This window comes from Cryptococcus depauperatus, chromosome 2 (assembly GCF_001720195.1).
Source record: "Cryptococcus depauperatus CBS 7841 chromosome 2, complete sequence".
NCBI classification, from domain to species: domain Eukaryota; kingdom Fungi; phylum Basidiomycota; class Tremellomycetes; order Tremellales; family Cryptococcaceae; genus Cryptococcus; species Cryptococcus depauperatus.
The window spans coordinates 358,765-373,898 of record NC_089469.1 but is presented as its reverse complement, the minus strand read 5'-3'; the positions used below and the strand labels follow the sequence as shown (position 1 = coordinate 373,898).

General features: G+C 45.9%; 9 protein-coding genes across 9 annotated transcripts; 6 read left to right on the top strand and 3 right to left on the bottom strand.

Annotated features, from left to right (window-relative positions):
- Nucleotides 1-737: 737 nt before the first annotated feature.
- On the top strand, nucleotides 738-2,763 carry L203_101378 (uncharacterized protein; the record flags this gene model as incomplete). The annotated part of the gene is made up of 7 exons (XM_066210820.1): nucleotides 738-1,370; nucleotides 1,429-1,476; nucleotides 1,527-1,764; nucleotides 1,814-1,892; nucleotides 1,946-2,531; nucleotides 2,584-2,666; nucleotides 2,721-2,763. The coding sequence occupies 7 exons, from the start codon at nucleotides 738-740 to the stop codon at nucleotides 2,761-2,763; spliced, it is 1,710 nt and encodes a 569-aa protein (XP_066066917.1).
- A 245-nt stretch (nucleotides 2,764-3,008) lies between these two features.
- Nucleotides 3,009-4,511, top strand: L203_101377 (uncharacterized protein; the record flags this gene model as incomplete). Its single annotated transcript, XM_066210819.1, has 3 exons — nucleotides 3,009-3,263; nucleotides 3,317-3,572; nucleotides 3,631-4,511. 3 exons carry the CDS (start codon nucleotides 3,009-3,011, stop codon nucleotides 4,509-4,511), a joined length of 1,392 nt encoding a protein of 463 aa, XP_066066916.1.
- A 434-nt stretch (nucleotides 4,512-4,945) lies between these two features.
- On the bottom strand, nucleotides 4,946-8,352 carry L203_101376 (uncharacterized protein; the record flags this gene model as incomplete). Its single annotated transcript, XM_066210818.1, has 7 exons — nucleotides 4,946-5,314; nucleotides 5,366-5,801; nucleotides 5,851-6,970; nucleotides 7,018-7,258; nucleotides 7,305-7,367; nucleotides 7,414-7,455; nucleotides 7,498-8,352. 7 exons carry the CDS (start codon nucleotides 8,350-8,352, stop codon nucleotides 4,946-4,948), a joined length of 3,126 nt encoding a protein of 1,041 aa, XP_066066915.1.
- Nucleotides 8,353-8,651: 299 nt separating this feature from the next.
- L203_101375 (uncharacterized protein) lies at nucleotides 8,652-9,589 on the top strand (the record flags this gene model as incomplete). The annotated part of the gene is made up of 4 exons (XM_066210817.1): nucleotides 8,652-8,928; nucleotides 8,970-9,244; nucleotides 9,338-9,432; nucleotides 9,487-9,589. The coding sequence occupies 4 exons, from the start codon at nucleotides 8,652-8,654 to the stop codon at nucleotides 9,587-9,589; spliced, it is 750 nt and encodes a 249-aa protein (XP_066066914.1).
- A 146-nt stretch (nucleotides 9,590-9,735) lies between these two features.
- On the bottom strand, nucleotides 9,736-10,887 carry L203_101374 (uncharacterized protein; the record flags this gene model as incomplete). Its single annotated transcript, XM_066210816.1, has 2 exons — nucleotides 9,736-10,052; nucleotides 10,098-10,887. The coding sequence occupies 2 exons, from the start codon at nucleotides 10,885-10,887 to the stop codon at nucleotides 9,736-9,738; spliced, it is 1,107 nt and encodes a 368-aa protein (XP_066066913.1).
- A 155-nt stretch (nucleotides 10,888-11,042) lies between these two features.
- On the top strand, nucleotides 11,043-11,517 carry L203_101373 (uncharacterized protein; the record flags this gene model as incomplete). The annotated part of the gene is made up of 3 exons (XM_066210815.1): nucleotides 11,043-11,115; nucleotides 11,221-11,357; nucleotides 11,416-11,517. 3 exons carry the CDS (start codon nucleotides 11,043-11,045, stop codon nucleotides 11,515-11,517), a joined length of 312 nt encoding a protein of 103 aa, XP_066066912.1.
- Nucleotides 11,518-11,579: 62 nt separating this feature from the next.
- L203_101372 (uncharacterized protein) lies at nucleotides 11,580-12,791 on the top strand (the record flags this gene model as incomplete). Its single annotated transcript, XM_066210814.1, has 2 exons — nucleotides 11,580-11,750; nucleotides 11,883-12,791. 2 exons carry the CDS (start codon nucleotides 11,580-11,582, stop codon nucleotides 12,789-12,791), a joined length of 1,080 nt encoding a protein of 359 aa, XP_066066911.1.
- Nucleotides 12,792-13,212: 421 nt separating this feature from the next.
- Nucleotides 13,213-13,809, top strand: L203_101371 (uncharacterized protein; the record flags this gene model as incomplete). Its single annotated transcript, XM_066210813.1, has 6 exons — nucleotides 13,213-13,283; nucleotides 13,332-13,374; nucleotides 13,435-13,522; nucleotides 13,583-13,667; nucleotides 13,719-13,752; nucleotides 13,804-13,809. The coding sequence occupies 6 exons, from the start codon at nucleotides 13,213-13,215 to the stop codon at nucleotides 13,807-13,809; spliced, it is 327 nt and encodes a 108-aa protein (XP_066066910.1).
- Nucleotides 13,810-13,918: 109 nt separating this feature from the next.
- L203_101370 (uncharacterized protein) lies at nucleotides 13,919-14,990 on the bottom strand (the record flags this gene model as incomplete). The annotated part of the gene is made up of 5 exons (XM_066210812.1): nucleotides 13,919-14,149; nucleotides 14,219-14,261; nucleotides 14,340-14,437; nucleotides 14,508-14,930; nucleotides 14,979-14,990. 5 exons carry the CDS (start codon nucleotides 14,988-14,990, stop codon nucleotides 13,919-13,921), a joined length of 807 nt encoding a protein of 268 aa, XP_066066909.1.
- Nucleotides 14,991-15,134: the final 144 nt, after the last annotated feature.

The window sequence follows — 15,134 nt, the reverse complement described above, 5'->3', positions numbered from 1 at the left end:
GTCTTTCACCATCGTCTATAACGTTTCACGTAACAAAACAATCTTTGACGAGCATTAAAGTCGGCGGTAACAATAGTAAGTTTGCGATCGAGGCTACAGCTGCAAAGAACCGGATGTAGTTTGAGTCTGGGTTGTTGCGTACAAAATGTTTTTGAATGTTGTGTTCCACGGTATGGACTACGGCTAAGTGCTTAATTCTGACTTTTTATATCAATCTCTCCATTACACTTGGAAAAATATCAAGATCTTTTCCCTTTGTTATTGTCTCTGGGCTGCCTTGTGTCATGAATATTACCAATAATTAATATCCGCGCTCTGTACCAAAAGGTCACAATAATGCAATCTACGTTGCATTATTATTTATTGCCTATATTCCATGGAGTAGTTCCAACGTTCTGACACCTTGCTACAATTTTACACATGAGTTGGATGGGGCAAACATGCATGATAAGCTAATGCAAATAAGTGCGTTGGAAGAGATGCTTGAGTCTGATGAGCTAGTGGACGTGGCTACATACTTTCGAGATATTAATAATACCTTTCTTTTGTTGAAAGACATAAAATTATAACTGAATGCTACCTTGGAAAGGAATTATATTTAAATAACGGGATCAAATTTCGGTTGTTTTTGTATTTATTTTTGTTTTTGTTGACAATTGAATTTATGATCTTTGACTTAGAATTTTACGCCAAATGCCATGTCTTTCTCTGTACCACAAACGGCAGAGAACCATACTATGGAGGACATAGTTGAATCGGAGAACTATGATATTGACTTGGATATCGAGAGACAGCGTAAAAGACGGCGAACACACTCTGCATCACCTCAACCACAACTCTGTGCCCATATCGCAAGCCCTTTACAAAATATTGCAGAGAAAGAAAAAGAGCTGGAAGTCAAGGCCAAGGAATCAGCAGATCTAGAGACTCTCCCGTATATTGACCCAACAGCTGCTGCTCAACCCATGAATGCTGCCGAGGTACAGCTTAGAGATGGGAAAACAGGCAAAGTAGAGAAGATGTCTTGGAAATCCGATCAACAGGGTTTACCTACTCCGCCCATAACGACTACTCAGACCACTCTGCCTCCTCAGAGCGATGATGTGGAAATGATGGAACCTTCCACAGCAATCGATAGTCTTTTGAGTACAGAACCAGTTTCTACCTTTGCACAAGAAACGTCAGGACAAGAATTTGCTATCATTACCACTCATCAATCTACGGAAGAGAATGACAACGCATTTCCTTTGCAACCAAAAGCAAACGCGAATGGCAAAATACAAGGTGGTAAAGGAAAGAGAATGGTCAATTCTTCAAGAAAGAATGCGAGTGGATCTACGGTCGGAAAGAAAGGGAAAGGCAAGACAAAGGCAAGTGGAAGCTTGGTAATCCCAAGTCTCTGGGAATTGTAAGGCTAATGGCATGTAGGTTGAAGAACTTAGAGATGGTGATAGTAGAACGCGTTCCAGTAGTGCTGTATATCTTTATAACATCGCTTCATACGCAACATCTGACTTTTTCAACAGGAATCTCGCTCCGTAACACCTGACCCTTCATCGCTTGGGGCATATATTTCTCCTTCCGGCACTCTCTCCGATCCCAACGCTGTGTATTGTATCTGTCAGAGGTCCTATAGCGACGAGGAGGAGGGACTGATGGTCGGCTGCGAGAGTTGTGATGGCTGGTTTCATGCTTCGTGCGTGGGCTTGGATGAGGAAATGGTAGATCTGCTGGATGTATACATCTGCAAAAGCTGCGAGAGGAGTGAGTAGTCTGGCGTACTGCCAAACAAGAACCAAGCTGACAAAACCAGATACACATCAGAGAACAATATACAAAGCTGTTTGTAAACGTGATGAGTGCAAAAAATCCGTTGCAGGATCAAACTCAAAGCATGTGTGACTTTTCTAGTTGTCTACGGCTATATCTGATGCCAAACACTTAGGTTTTGCTCTCCTCATTGTGCATTTCGCTATTCGCAAGCTCTTCTCAAGATTATCACCAACAAGAACGCAATCAAGCAGCTCACAAAAGCTCTTGCACCGTATCCTGAGCCAGATGTTAGCATCACTGTCATTCATCATCGTCCTGCGCCAGTATTGAAAGAAACCTTGTTCCCCAACTATGATCAAACAGATCATCAGCTCCATCACATACAGTCACGAATCGTGGAGATTGAACGATTGATGAGATTTATTCAAAAGCGCAAAGCATTGTTTCAATACGTTGTCGACCGATGTGACCAACTCCCTCCTCTCACAGTCACCAAATCAGACGAGGTTCAACATAAAAGCAAGTCGTCTAAAAAGAAGGGCTCGAGACCGGCAGATGATCGACCTTGTGGCTGGGATGCTCGACTGATCACGGCAGATGAGCAAGTAGATCAGTTTGTCAAAGGCGAAGAGGGGGAGACTATGCGAGTCGAATGGGAGGATATTGAGGTGTGCTTGGCTGGGAAACGAAGGTGTGATAGGCATCAGGGTTGGCAAAAGACTATTGGAGTTTCTCTTGATATCGAATTAGCAACGCTCGTGAGTCCGCAATGTTTGTCGACTTGTAGTCGACTGCTCATGACAAATTCAGACTCGTACATTCAACTCACTTGTAGAGAACCAACGACTTTTGGAGGAAGGGAGAGAATTATTGAGATTGTCAAAGCAAGCGAGGTGAGTTGCCCATTCATCCCTTTACTCTTGCGCTGACAAAGTTCCAACGCCCAGAGACGAATTCCTAGCAAAAAGACAAGTTAAAAAGTACAACTAGAGCCATACAAAAGCTTCATAAAACCCATCGCATATATATACTTTATTGTTTTATTATATGGTAGGTTGCATAGAATGGTAACAAAGGGTTATGTAATAGCTCATACAGAAGAGGTCATAGGTCAATGACGTCATACCATTATTATTCCGCTTAACATCATTGTTGGAACGACTCCTTCTAAATAGATTATATAAAGAGGAAATTCATCTATTTCTTTCTTCTTTATGATTCATAAAAGGTAAACTATGAACCGTTCACTCCGTCTGTTGAAGCCTCAGTCGTATATTCTTCCTCTTCATCCACGTTCAGCTGGATTCTCTTCTAACCTTGTCCGGCCAAAAATAACATCCGTCTCCGTCTTTCCAGGAGCCAAGGTATCTCATTATCTCGCTCTGAGCAGGACTTTGGACAGACATTATGCCACTGGACCGAGTACCAATCAAGATGAAAGTCAAGAGTACAAAGAAGATCAAAACAAGACAGCTGGCGTCAAGGAGGAGGTTTGTCATTCCACTATCAATTAGGTAAAAGGCTGATAGTTTGGATTGCGTAGCTTAAAGGGGTAACTGATGGCCTTGCCAAACTCATCGCAGGTGATTCTACGGGACAGCCTGCAGCACTGGGTGCGCAAGAAATCTCGACGACGAAACGTCATCCTGGCTCGATCCAAGAAGACTTTTCCATCATCACATCTACTATGTGGTATTCTGTCCCTAAACCGGCTCTGGTTTTTGGTATCGCAGGGACTTTGCCATACCTTGCAACATCGATCGGCACAGTCTTGTTGGCCAGAGAAGCGTCTATTGCTAGTGCAGGCAAGCAAAAAATTTAGTATCGTTTTCATCTTTGCTAATACAGATAATCTAGCGGATGCTCCTTCTGGCCTCGATCTTCCTACCATTCTACAATACCTTCATAACTTTGAGCATATCCAAATCACCTATGGTGCCGTTATGTTATCCTTTTTAGGCGCCATCCATTGGGGTATGGAGTTTTCCAAACTGGGTGGTGAAAAGGGTTACAAACGCCTTGCCCTCGGCGTTGTCCCTCTACTGTTTGCCTGGCCCACCACCTTCCTCAGCCATGGTGTTGCATTGGCTGCTCAATGGGTTGGATTCACCGGTATGTGGGCTGCCGACCAAAGAGCAAGTAGTGCAGGCTGGACCACGGCGTGGTATAGCACGTATAGATTCTACCTCTCCATTATCGTTGGTTTTTCAATCATTGGCACTTTGGCTGGTACGAGTTACTATGGTGCAGGCGCTGGAGCTTCAGTCAGCCCTGAAACTAAACGTACTCTGCACACTACCGGAAGGCCGTCGTCTCTGAAGAGACTTGATAGGGAAGCCGAGAAAAACGATCCACGGCATGCTGTACTTAGGGGAAAGGTGGCCGGTGATATTCAAGTTGAGGAAGAGTCTAGCGAGGCATACTTGAGGCTCAGGAATGTTGCTAAAGGGGACGAGGAAGAGGAGAGAGAGGAGGAGAAAGAGCCGAAAGCTGCAGAACAAGACCAAAAGGAAAAGAAGCAAAAAGAGAGTAGTCCTGCGGGAATGAAGGATGATCAAAAGAAGAGAACCGATGATGCACAAGGTAAGAGTGAAGCGTCCCAGTCCAAACAGGAAAAGAAACCAGAAGAGGATGAAAAAGATCCCAAACAGGCTGAACAGCATGACCAAGATGTAAAGAAGAAGCAAGCCGCTGAAGAGAAGAAGGCTGCAGGTAACCCCAACACTGGTATGCGATAATAATTGAATTAGCATAGTAACTTTCCTTAGATACATGTAGTTTGCATTAAGGAATTAGGTACAGAGAGATGTCCCAGACAGCTCACACTGAAATCGTTACGTGCACAACTCTTGATTCCCATGTTCACAACGAAACTATCAGTAAATCAGACCATGCATCGACAGAGTCTAGGCTACATTTCTAAGAGAAGAGATAAACAGCAATAGAAAACCAAGATTGTAGAAAAAATACAGGAACCCTTTGCTTTGCATTAAAAGTCGTTCTCACATCCAAAAGCCGTATATGCGGCGCCAGAAAGATAATTGCTACAGATTGTCCCCAGGAGAATCCACATTATCCAATATTTACCTATACGCAACTCATGTCACGTTTCATAACCCACCCTCCCTCTAAAATGCAATCTTAAGTGAGGAAAAATCGTTTATGAGACCCATCAACCATTCATTCCTCGAGCCCGTTTAGCTTCTCTATTATCTTGGTCCATATTGGGTGCCATTGTTTCTGGCGCCACTCCCATATCCATTCCCATTCCTACACTGGTTGGCATTTGCATAGAGATGGCAACTTGATCTTGCATAACTTGTGTTATATTCGCGGCTTGCACTTGACTCTGAACTTGAGCTTGAGCCTGAGCATTCCCTTCCCAATGATTATCACTGATTGCCTCGATTGGCCGCTTTCGATTGTAGGCAGAAGATTCACCAAAGACGACGTTCGTACCGATGGCTCCATTCATCAATGAAGGAGTTTGAGAGGAGGCCAAAGACGACATATCGGGCATGAAGCCAGTTGCAAGAAATTGCTGTTTGTAGCGAGTCAGCCCGTATAAGCTAATTGAATATAATCAACATACTGATAGAACCATTTGGTACGCATCATCACTCCATCCAGTGCCTGCAAGTGGGTTTCTAAAACCGACTTCTAAACCACTATTTGCATCTTGCTCCCTACCCTGCCTAATTTGGCCATTCTCGTTTCTCTGTGCCCCGCTCTCATTTTCGGCCAAATTTGCTGCGCTCACTGCTAAAGCCTCATGCACATGCTGATCCGATAATGGTGGTACACCGACACTGACGGGAATTAATCTTTCGTACAACTGGGCATGTCGCAAATGAACAAGATGCTTGTCCAGTATAGTAAACAGGTGATGTTTAGTAAATGGTTTGGCTAAAATATCATTCATTCCGGATTGGTAATAAGAGTCGACATCCTTTGGCTGAGCGTTGGATGTCATAGAAATGATAGGAGTATAATTGTTAAATTGTCGAATCAACGAAGTAGCTTTTCGCCTATCCATTTCGTTAGCCCCTTTCCTCTTGTGACTACTCTTAAATTTACCCATCCATATTGGGCCCAAAGAAAATATCCATCAGCACCAAATCATACTTGGTCCCATTCATTCTGTCTACTGCCCCTTGAGCATTCTCAACTGTCTCGGTTTCACATCCAAATTTTTGCAGAAACTTTTTAGATAATGTACGATATACCACATCATCCTCCACAACCAAGATACGAGGTGTTTGCGCCCAATGAGGTTTTAGTTTTCCTTCGCGCTCTTCTTTGATATTAAAAACACGAGATTTCTTGGAAAGCTTGTCCACTTTTCTAGAAATTGACCCAGAGGAAGTCGGCGAACCGCTTAGAGAAATGGGTAGGTTTATCCCATCGTTTGCACTGTCAAAATGTGCTTGCAGAGATAAGTGGTTGATGCTGGCCATTGTGTCTGATCCAGAACCAGGCAGTACTGTGCTTCCATCCTGCGGTTCCATTTTAACTCGGGCACACTCTATTGTCTCTTCAACGCCCATTCCATTGGGCAACTTGCTCTCATCAGCCAATGTTTGATATAGTACTCTCGAAGATTGACCATCGTTTTGCTTTCGATACATTGTCAAAGGTAATGTTGTCCCTTCTGTTAACCATGCTGGTGTTTCCACAAAGAGGGGAACAGGCCCATTTTGTTGTCTTTCGTACAAGGTCTCCATCCGACTGGGGATTTCAATGACGTCGTCAGCCAGATCTTCTACATGAGCTGATGGGCCCACGGAAGGGTTGCTACCAGTAACTGGCGTTTGAATGGAAGCAGAACTTGGAACTAATTGATTCACGGTCCCGACTGGTGCTGCTGCAGTGTCTTTTGGCATTGAAGACGTGGGTGGTCTTGACTCTGTTCCACTTAGCCCACTCGGTCCACTCAAACTACTTCTACTGGGTGGTCCATCCGTCTGCGGAGAAGTTTCAGCTTGGTGGCCAGCGACCAAAGAAGGATTGAACGCAGGATTGAGGAAAGGTTGTTGGCTTGACGAAGCAACAGAGTTATACGGAAGAGAAGATCGAGCTGATTGGATGATGGGTAGAGGGTAGATATCAGGGGTGTAAACTTGTGCGAGGCCTTCCATAGATTTGATGAGACCCATGACTCGGGGGGTGTTACTTATACTGTTTGGTGGTTGTAATTCTACCCAATGTTAGCTCTGTCAAACGTCAGCGCAAACGGATGCAGACCATTTTCAGTAATGGCGATATGCGCCACAATATCCCTCAACAAACCTGCCAAACCTGTTTCCCTCATCCGAGCTGCTTCTGCCTCCTCATTGCACTTGGACAACGCATCTTCAAGTGCGTTAATGCGGTTTTCCATGAGGGCCATCCGATGAGCATCTTCATGACTTAACCCAGCGACGACACGGGGAGAACCTTCATTGTCGTCTTGCGCTTGTGTCTTCTTAGGTGCGACAGGTTTTCGCTACATTCCTCATCAGAACAAATCATCGCAAAGTGAATGGACTTGCTTTGATGTTTTCTAGATCAGCCTTACCACCAGCTTGAAAATTAGGATGTTGGAATTCCCAAATCTGCATTGGAGATTAGATACGACAGCCCAATAAGCATCCAACGTACGTTTTCTCGAATAACGCCCGTTTTCTCGTCGACATGTTTGATCTATCCAAATCAGTTTCATCTTGACGGAGATAAACAACGCACCTTTGAAAATCCATATTTGTTGAGTTGACGGACAAACGAGGAAAAGTTTGAGTGCCGAAATGTCTGTGGTCTACACCGATCAGCAAAAACCACCACAACTTCAACTGACAGTATCTTTGTGGTAAAATCATTCATATCCCAAACCACAAAACTCATTCCATTCGAGCCCCATCCTACCGAACCCCTCTTGAGTCTTTCACCCCTTTTGTTCCGGTATTCACCAAACTGCTGTTGCTCTTCCTCCAACATCTTGTAAAGCTTCTTGATAAATTCTGACGGGCCCTGCTGCTGCCCCTTTTCCTTGCCCTTTTCTCCATCGCCTGTGGCGGACGATGTCCCAACTGTGGTAGCACCCTGTTGCTCGCCCGCAGTTGACGGAAGTCTACCATCAAAGGACCCGGACACTCCCAACGGAATACTCGATAATGGCTGACCTTTTACTCGAGCAGTTGCTCCTCGCGAGTCGACGCTGACCAAATCTTCCAGCTTGACGCCACCTCTGCCTGTCGGTGTCGTTGACGTTGCTCCTGTCGCTTGATTCCAAGTGGCGTAGCCCTGTGTCGTCCTCGACCGTGACAATGCTTGACCATCGTTGGGTGAAACGCGGTGTCCATACGATTGATATGACTCGCCGCGAGACGAGCCAGGAGTGTGATAATCTATGTTGCCCTGCGGTGGACCTGAGGCTTCCGACTGCCAACCATTCACCTGCGCCTGACGATCATAAGGATACTGTGCATTGGAGCCGGCTGGATAGGCCTGAGTTGCGCGTGCTTGATAGGCCTGTTGTACCGTCGTTGGATGATGTTGATACGGTATCGGCTGTTGGGCATAGCCCGGTGGTACACGAGACATGGCCAACCTTGCGATGGTTCTTGACCCTTAACCTCTTGCCTCTCGCTTTTCGCGTCTCTATTAGAGTATCGCAAGAGGTACCACTTGAGTAATAAAAGAAAAATCGAAATGAAAAGCAACAACTAAAAAAAATAAAGATGGAAAGGTGGAAATAAAATAGATTTGCTTTCATTAAAAATAAATACACGACGAAAAGAGTGCCGGATGGAATTCGCGAGGTGGCGGATAGTGAGGACAGTGTTTGTGGTGGCGAGGAGAATTCTTTTAATTTTTTATTTCCACTTCTTTTCTATTTCACCATGTCTCCCGTCATTATCGTCACTGGCGCATCCCGTGGCCTCGGTCTCGCTGTACTACATACGTTGCTCGACAAGTATCATGCGCGGGTGGCCACACTCTCTCGCTCATTGTCGCCAGCGCTGCAGGAGACAGCCAAGCAATATGGCGACAGAATTCTCGTCGTGCAAGGCGATGTGTCCAAGCCAGAGGACAACGCTCGCGTCGTTGAGGAGGTCATGAACAGGTGGGGTCAGGTCGATGGCTTGGTCGTGAATGCAGGCAATATCGACCCGGTGGGTGAGTATGGACATCTGAGCATAGTGCTTATGTAGGGTCAGGCAAAGTAAGCAACTTGCCTCTGGACGCTCTCGTTCCATACATCCAGACGAATCTTTTCGCTACAATCTATCTTGTCCAGCCGGCATTACCTCATCTTCGAAAGAGCAAGGGTCGGATCGTGCTTGTTTCCTCTGGAGCTTCGTCCACGGGCTATCAGGCCTGGGGATTGTATTCAATGACCAAGGCAGGGCTGAATTCGCTCGCCAGGACGATTGGGAATGAAGAAAAGGATAATGGCGTTGCAATATGGGCAGTCAGGCCTGGAGTCGTCGACGTGGGTGGTTTGTCGGGTTGAGACCCATGCTGACGGCTGGTGTAGACTGATGTGCGTATGGTTCGCTGTAGTGGTACTTGAGTTGAGGCAAAGGAACAGATGCAGGCATTCCTACGCACCCATGGCCAAAGCGAAATGTCTGAGGCAGAGTTGGCCAAGTTTAAAGGTGCTTTTGAGCGAGGCGAGCTGTTACCTCCTGCAAAGTATGTCTCGTTGTGTAGAGCGAGCTGATGTATGTGTAGGCCTGGTGCAGTGCTTGCCGGTCTTGCCGTAGAGGGTCCGTTAGAGCTGAGTGGTGAATATCTCAATTGGACGGATGAGAGGCTGCAAAAGTATCAGCTGTGAGCTGGGCAAATTCACACAATGTGGACTATAAACGTGTACAGGTTCGCAGTAGGATATGTTCATGGCTGCACATGCATGGATGATGCTCCACAACTGCAAGATACCTACAACATATCAAAGGATACAGACCTTCCGCTTTCATACTGCTAACTTGACCCAGAAAGCCAGCTCTCGAACCAAGCAACGGTGTCTCCGACCACTCTGACACCCATATCGCTCTTACCCAGTCTCAAATCTGGTCTCAGCAGTTTGTCCTCTTTCACCACCTTTCTGAACGACTTGAGTGATCCTGCCTCAACATCTTGCGCCGGCATCGCAGCCTGAGAACGTTGAGCGTAGTCCAACAACGTGGGTGTGGTGTAGCGCGCCAGTGTCCGATAAAGAACAGTGACTTTGGGTGAATTTGAACAAGCCAAGACAAGATGAGGTCCTTCTCTAGCAGACGATGGTTTGAGCTCCACATCTACAGCAGTCGTCAGCTCTGCCGTTGCACACAGATATGACTCACTCTCAACGAGGACAACATCCCCACACCTTAGCATTTCATCTCCCCAGTCCTTGGCACACTTGTCCCAGAGTTTGACAGTACAACTGACCTCACTCTCCTCAAGAGTCGGAGGAACAATCACCATCCATTTGCCTATCCACAACGTTCCTGTATTCTCTAAACCGTTTCCCTTTTGCTTATTCCCTGCCACTGAGATTTTCCTTTGCCGTTCAACACTGGGATCGACAGAAACTATACAGAGTATCACAGTGTACAGCTGTTTGTCACTCCATCTATTTGTCTGTCTCAAGAGAGGCTTCTTGTGATTCAACAAATCCTGCAAGGTGCACAACTTGCTCAATGGTATACTCCAAGTTGGGAAATGATAGATGGAATCTTCCATCCCGCTGTTGGACAGTTGTGAGGGAAAAGTGCCAGTAGTGTCTAGTGTCGAATCGAACGAGGCTGTTTGAGCTTGAGATGGACCAAGCAGACTGGAGTCACGTGAGGCAAGGCGTTGAGACCTTCTCGTTGGTTTGAACAGATTCCTTGGTTCAGCAAGAGTGTCTGACAGACAAGACGACACCATAGATTTATCTTCTCCTGCACGTCTCTTTCCAAGGACTCGACTTGACTCATCCATCGCTGCTCCTACAATCTCGATTCCGGCAGATCCTTCTTCCTTAAGCATCACTGAGCTTATTACTTGCGGATCTGGCCGTAGCTGGCGAAATTCAAGGCTATGTCCCTTATCAACATCCGTCGCTTCCAAGCGAAATAGAGGTGGAAGAAAGACGTGATAAAAAGTCATTTCTTCTTTGCAAGTATCGAAAAAGCAGCGGGTCTTTCACAGCACCTCTCCCATTCAAGTTGTCTTCTCTCGTTGGTTTACACGTCCAGGCGCTGCGTTGCTCTAGAGCAGGCCATGTTGAGGGAGCCAGACGACAAGTGCTCTAACAGCAAGCTATGCACCTCGGTGGCTCAATTGCGGAGAGTAGAGCTGATACACTAGAAAAGTCTTGGCTGTTACTGATGACTGGTGAAAGGAATTTAAATGGGCTAAGATTGTTACAGTTACAAAATAAAAAATATATATTTAAATAAAAGGAAATAATGATTTCATGATATAATCCAAACGTCTCAGGGGAATCAATCAAATTTTCCACTCAATCCCGCAAGCCACAATTTCTCTTTTACCTTTCCATCTCGTTTTTATCTTTCGCTCTTTTCGCCACTTGTTATCCGTCGCACGTCGCTCATCCCAGCCTCATCAACGCGCAGGTAAACATATAGATTCGTCTGCAACGCGTTTGGCGTAGCCACTGACTGTGTGTCATAGGTCGCAAAGCATACCGGCATTACACTCTTTTTAATCGCTGCTCTTTACGCGCCTTCAGTGTATATCTCGACTTTTTATAGCTACAGTTACAAGCGCGATTAGTGACGGATCCAACTACGACGATTTTGGAGTCTCATCTAGCGAGGAAAAATTTCGAATAGACCATGTCGACCATTATTACCATTGCCACATTGCTCTTGGCAGCCACGGATGCGCTGGCGCATCTTCAGCTCGCCAATCCCTTCCCTTTTCGCAGCCCTCTCAATCCTGATGAGCAAGATAAAGATTATTCGATGACTAGTCCCCTGATAGCGAGTGGAACGTATCCTTGCAAAGTGAGTGTCATCAATACATTGAGGTGATCAGCAATACAACGGAATGGATGGCTCAGCGGATTAATTCTTTTTTCTTCTTCATGTCTCATACATTCGGTGCTAAGAACATGTGCTGATACTTTGTGTTGATAGGGATACATTACATCGGATGCCAAGTCTACTGCTACATGGGCCGCCGGGTCAGAAATTAGCTATACGATTACCGGTACTGCCACCCACGGAGGCGGCTCCTGTCAGCTTTCAATGTCTTACGATCACGGAGCCACTTGGAATGTCATCTACTCTCAAATGGGTGGCTGTCCTCTTGACTCCATGACGAATACGGTTACCATTCCCGCCGATGCTCCTTCTGGTGATGCTCTCTTTGCCTGGGGCTGGTTCAACTTGCAGGGCAATCGCGAGATGTACCACAATTGTGCCCCTGTTACCATCACCAACGGCGGTTCTGGCTTGAACAAGCCAGATTATCCTACTCCATTTGTTGCCAATGCGGAAGTGAACGACTGCAAGACCATCGAAGGCGTATCTGTTGTATTTCCCGATCCCGGTAAAAACGTCAGGTATGGTGGTGAATATGCAAGCACTAAGCCTACCAAGCCTGCTGGCTTTACGGGTTCCAACTGTGTTGGTCCTGGCGCTACAGGCGGTGCCTCTGGTTCCCCTGGCACTCAGACCAGCCAAAGTTCTCTTTCTACCGGCGCTACCTCTTCTACCGTCGTCGTGTCGACCGGTGTGCCTAATGATACCGCTTCGAAACCTCCTGCCGGTGTCAACCTTGGAGCCCAATCTACTGTTTCGGCCCCTCCTCCCGTATCTACCAAAGTTTGCAGGGTCAAGCGAAGTAGAACACCTCAGCACCGCTCCACCCAGCCCCACGGCAAACCCCTCGTTCGCCGGGTCTCAGAGGATGCCCCTAAGCGGTTTGCTGCCAGCAAGGCCGTCCATTCTCGACGGAGTCTTTTCAAGCGTGACGGCGTGAGACGTATGGCTGCTTCCGAGGCTGGTCATGTCTTACGATCCACAGTCGAGCGGGCTGATTGATGAGGTTAAGAAGCTTGCGGCAAGGCTACTCATGCGATGGATGTGAGATGAGGCGTGTTTGGCAGGTTTTTTTTTGCTGGGAGCCAGTAATCTAAAACAGTCAACACGACGAGTTTCCAACCTTTATCTGGAGCAAGGAGGCCAAAGTTTGCTAGTGTATCGAGTTCATTTGTTTATATATATCTTATCTTTCATAGCTATTGGGTTGTTTTGCTGAGCAAAGCTGTCTCAGTTGTTTGTATCCTTCATGCCAGTCGTGTTTGATACCATCAGCCGGTTCATTGTGATTGTTTGTTCATGTAGCCAGCAGAATGTTGTTTTGCATAAAATAAAAGTTATGTTCAAAAAAAATAATTAAAAGTTGTGTCTAAATATTTGCGTTTTTCACTTTTCATCTTTTTTAAAAAAAAATCTCTATAAAATGCTTTTCTGTCCTTATTGCGCAAACAACCTTACTATAGGCGATAGAGAGGACAGCGCAGACAAGTGTTGGTGGGTGTATGGGCTGTATCTCCCTCGGCTGACTTGTTGCTTCTACAGGGTATGTCCCACATGTCCCTATCAGTTTATTATTGAACGTCAAGTGGGTTTTGTGTTTGGCTTCACCGTCAAGACGAAGCTGGAAAAAAACTGACAGGCAAAGATATCCATGAGGACGCATTTGAAGCGAAAACAGGTGGATGATGTACTGGGAGGGAAAGAATCCTGGGCGAATGTCGACAAAATTGAGAGTGAGTGTCTGCGATAGAAGCTACATTCAAGAGTCGTCTCATGAGGTTTCATGGATATAGCTGCTTGTCCAAAGTGCGACTATAGACAGGCATACTTTCGGCAGTTGCAGATTCGCTCGGCAGATGAGCCTATGACTACCTTTTAGTGAGTCTTTTGTTGATTTTGTGGGTGAATACAGAGCTTACATTGGAGCAGTAAATGCTGCGAATGTACTCATCAATGGCGAGAGGTGAGTTTTGTCTACCCAAGGCGAAGACTCTGTATATCAACGTGCCTATAGAACTAGAAATCTTCTCGACGAAATGGTCCACATATGAGAATACATCATTATAATGACTCACACAACAAACCTTTATGCAGCTAGAACGCAAAATTGGTGTGCGTTTCGGCATATCTTATTCTTCCAAACTGCCTTCCAAAACCTCTATAATTCTCTTGATCCTCTGTCTCGCCTTTTCATCCTTGATCCCAGTCTCAGCGCCTTTCCTTTCATCGTCTCCGCCCAACCCGGGCACCCCAAGCTCTTTCAGTCGCTGTCGATGGCGTACAGCTAGGCCATCAAGGGCGGGAAGGCATTGTTGGGTGTGGAATGTGGTCAAGGATGTTGAAAGGCTTTTGGCCCATTTCTGAGTTGAGGAAAGTTAGGCGACAAAACGAATTTATTGGAGGATGGATAGGAAGAGAATCAGACGTACTTGGGCTTTTTCGGTGGTAATAGGCTGTCTTGCAATCTTTGCTCTACCTTCGTATCAGTCTCTTGTACAGCACTAATCCAATCTGCAGTAGCATTCAGAATCTCATGAATTATACACCTACATGTCTCTCTCCGCTTTCACACTCTTGTCATGATCTGCCTTGATCTTTTCTCCCTTTGCCCAGAGCCTCCGTTCTAGAGCGTCCTGATCCTGTTTCATCTAAGCATATCTCTGTTAGCGTCAAGCAATATGCCTGAAGAGAGGAGCAGTTCAACAATGGCATACATACCTTTTGTAATTCACCTCTAAACCTTTTATCCGAGAGTAGTTCAGTGATAATGGGCAAAGCTTTTGCAAACGACATCTCCGCATAGCTAAACTCCCTCTGGAAAAGCTTTTCTTCCCGCTGCTGTTCTTTCTGCTCCACATGAGCTTGTAAAGAGGCAGAGTTAGATTTCGATTTGGCAGGACTAGCAGTCAAGACAGGCCCAAATGGCTCAATCAGTTCTCTCCTCCCTTGCTCTGCCTGTGTCTGCCGTGGTGGCTGTGGCGGCGGGCGAGAGTTCAAAGCGGTCAGCAGATCTGTCAGTTGCTGTCCAGTAGGTATTGCTTGTTGAGCAATGGAGCTAGATGGGGTCGCCGTAGGAGGAGGTCCATCTTGAGCTGAGCGCAAAAGAGCAAGAAGAGAGTGAACGTCATTAGCACTGTTGTCCTACATGGTTATCAGCAGATTCTCTCAATAATATATCTTAAAACATACAGGAAACGACATGAAATATAAATACGAAATTAAAATGTTGAAATATAAATCATGAATTAGAGATTGATAGTTGACCGGTGACTGATCCGAGCCGGACTTCAATTTCCTCCTAGTTTGTGTCGTTATTTATTTTATTTTTATCTCTATTTCTATTTT